The sequence below is a fragment of the Arvicola amphibius genome, chromosome 1 (assembly GCF_903992535.2).
Source record: "Arvicola amphibius chromosome 1, mArvAmp1.2, whole genome shotgun sequence".
NCBI lineage: Eukaryota > Metazoa > Chordata > Mammalia > Rodentia > Cricetidae > Arvicola > Arvicola amphibius.
The window spans coordinates 171,086,254-171,089,258 of record NC_052047.1 but is presented as its reverse complement, the minus strand read 5'-3'; the positions used below and the strand labels follow the sequence as shown (position 1 = coordinate 171,089,258).

General features: G+C 44.6%; 1 protein-coding gene across 1 annotated transcript; it reads right to left on the bottom strand.

The window, feature by feature from the left end:
- Positions 1–301: 301 nt before the first annotated feature.
- Positions 302–997, bottom strand: Tpd52l3 (TPD52 like 3). Its single transcript, XM_038311082.1, has one exon. The coding sequence runs from the start codon at positions 995–997 to the stop codon at positions 302–304; it is 696 nt and encodes a 231-aa protein (XP_038167010.1).
- Positions 998–3,005: the final 2,008 nt, after the last annotated feature.

Genomic DNA, 3,005 nt, shown 5'->3' with positions numbered 1-3,005 from the left:
TACGACTCCTCTGGACCCATTTCCCTGTCCGCTAAAAGTAACCTCAGAAATGCTAACGGATGCATTTCATCGAGAAACTCATGTCAATCACTACTGTAAAACGTGGGCTTCTCTCTCACTGAAGAGCAGCAAATATCTATTCACAAACGGGCATGCCTGTTATCGACACTGAACTGGGCCCTCATCCGGAATTATAATAGCTTTACCATCGCTGGTTGCTCGCTGGTTTTTGTTTGGCAAGTGTGACGAAGGAAGAGAGCTTCTGGGCCGGTTTGGCAGCCATGCAAGACTAACAAAGGGCTTACTCTGGCTTCAGGACAGAAAGCAGTTGATCTCCAAGTCCTGGAACAGTTTCACACCCACTACCCGGAACTGAGTGTGGATCACTGCCACTGGCTGGTGAAGAAAGGAGGCCACTGCCAAGCTCTCTGCCACCTGCAACTCTTGACTTGACTGTCCCCATCAGCCCTTCAAGAGACCTGAAAGTGGACGACTTCTTCATGTCTTCAAGCTTCCTGCAGATGGCAGAGCCCACCGAGGATAGGGCGGTTGACGTCTTCTGTTTCATGCAGGTGTTGGAGGCCTGGACATCATGCCAGCTCTTGGACAGATTCTGCCTCAGTCCCATCAAGGCCATGCAGCCCAACTTCCTCCTGAGTTCCCCACACCGCTTCTCTTTGGCGGCCAGCACGTCACGTAATGTGAGGATCTCTTCTTCCAGTTTAGTGAGCTCAGATTTGAGCTCCATTTGTTCAGCCTCCGACAAACCCGGTTCTGAAGCTGGGTGGGATTCATAGGTGGATACAGAGGTCTCTGTCATGGCCTCTGGAACAGACAGGGAAACGTCTTCATCCAGGGAATCCAGGTCCAGTTCTTGGTAGAGAGAGTCCTGTCCTTGGTTTGGGGACAAATAGTTGGGGCTGGTGTAGTTGCAGTCTAGGCCTGCGGGCTCAGAATTCTCGCCAGTGGGACAGAACACTAGGTGAGCCGGCTCCATAGCTTGGGCAGTAAAACTCATTGGGCTAGCTGGCTAGTGAGTCTACGTCCTTGCCAGGAGAGGACGCTTCCGGTGGGGATCCACTTCCTGTTGGTTGGGGTTGGATATGCGGGAGGTGGAAGTCACAGAGGTGGGACTTCCGGCCCAAAGGGCTGCCAGTCATTCAGTATCTCTCTCAATTACGGAATGATCTGTGGAGGTATTTCAGGGGCTTTTTTTTTTTTTTTTTTTTTAGCTCACAAGGACCTTGTGAGGTAGGCAAAGCCCAGATTATTATTGAGAGGAATCTCTTTTCTTCTAGTAGTAGTGACATAGGTCGGGTGTTCACATCAAATTGTGTGGCGCTCCTTTTCTACCACACGAGTGTTTTTCAGATCCCTGGAAATCAATAAGCAGTTACTCTAACAGAAATTTAAGAGGAAACCCAGCACATAAGACAAGTAAATAAGATGGAGTGTAGCACTCAAAGCTTCCAGACTTGCCTACCTCTCCGTCTTCTTGACCCAGGTTTCCGAAGGAGCCCTGAGAAACCATGGGCTCTTAAGATAGATTTGAAAGTAATCAGTAGTGAGTAATACAATCTCAGTGTAGTATCAGGAATGCCAGGGGACTGCAAGGCAGCGTTCAGAGTAAGTCTGGGCAGTCATGAGTGGATGGGAACAGTAAACCTGGAATAGTGGGGTTGGTTTAGGTTTTGCTTTGTTTTAGAATTAAGCTCATTGAAAGCAAAGACTATTGTACCTTGAGTATTTAGGGATAAAACATTTGCAACGGACAGCATGGATTTTTAATACTGCAATTGTGTTTTCTTTTCCATACTGCATCTATTCATGTTTCTGAAAGCAAGTCTGTCTATTTTTAACGGTTGCCAGTTGTGGGAGCTAGTCTGACCAGCAAACCAGAGCCAATTAGATGGAGTCTGAGAGGGCAGCTCGCTTCTTCCCTCAATTCACCCAGAGTTTGTAATTCATGGGCAGAGGAATCAGAACACTAATCCAGGGAAGGCATGTGTCAAGTATCCCGTAGCTCCTTGTCTGGTTGCCTGTTCCCAGGAAATACCCTTGATCAAGTCATAGTCCTGATGATCTTGTTGAATAGTCTGTTCATCTTTGCGAGCATGACATTGTGGAACATAATACATCTCTTCACACACTTAAGGAATTTGCTGTGCCGATGTCTGTGTGTCTACATCTTAGCCAATGTTAGCCCTCTCGGGTTTATATTCAATAAGCCTTTTACCCAACCTCATAATTCTTATAATAATAATTATTACTTTATTATTATTATTATTTTACTAGGAAGGTGTGCTTCCCTGGTTTACAAAAGGAGAATTGTTTTTTTTTTTTGATAGTATGAAGACTGGTGGGATTTGGCTATATGTATGAAGTTTTGAAAAATACAGCAACACGTCCCTAAACAGCGTTTTGTTCCTGGATAGACTTTTCCTCCTTTACCTGGTTTAAACTCTAGTGGTTTCAAAACTACTTCCAGTCTCTGACTGCTCTCTGCTCATCCACAGCTGATAATGAAAGGTTTTCAAAGTGAGAAGCCCCTGGATTAAACTAGTTAATGTGGACCATTCAGAATTGATCATTCAGAATTGATATTTCAAATTACTGGGTCAGAATTTCCACCTGATTTTTTTCCTCCTTGGATTGTTTAGACCACTGACATCACTGCCCATTTTCTTGTGTTTATATTTCTCTCCTCTTCGATTAAAAACACGAATTCTTTGTTAGCTTTGTTTGATTCTATTTGATGCAATAATTTTTATTCTCTTCTAGGAAAACTGGGTTGGCCCTTTTTGAACACTTATTTTCCAAATCCCAGATCCAGGCACGGCAAACAAAGGAGGGCCCCTAGCCGGTGGCGTTTGCACCTCCCGCATAAACCAAGATCAGTAAGTGGCACAGTGGAACGGTCTAGTTTATTAGGCTTTTGTTTAACTATATCCAGAAACATTTATATTTCGAGATAGATCTACCAAACTAAACTTCATTTAATTTAA

Coding starts and splice junctions, on each gene's coding strand:
- Tpd52l3 (XM_038311082.1), bottom strand. CDS start 997: ATGGAGCCGGCTCACCTAGTGTTCTGTCCCACTGGCGAGAATTCTGAG.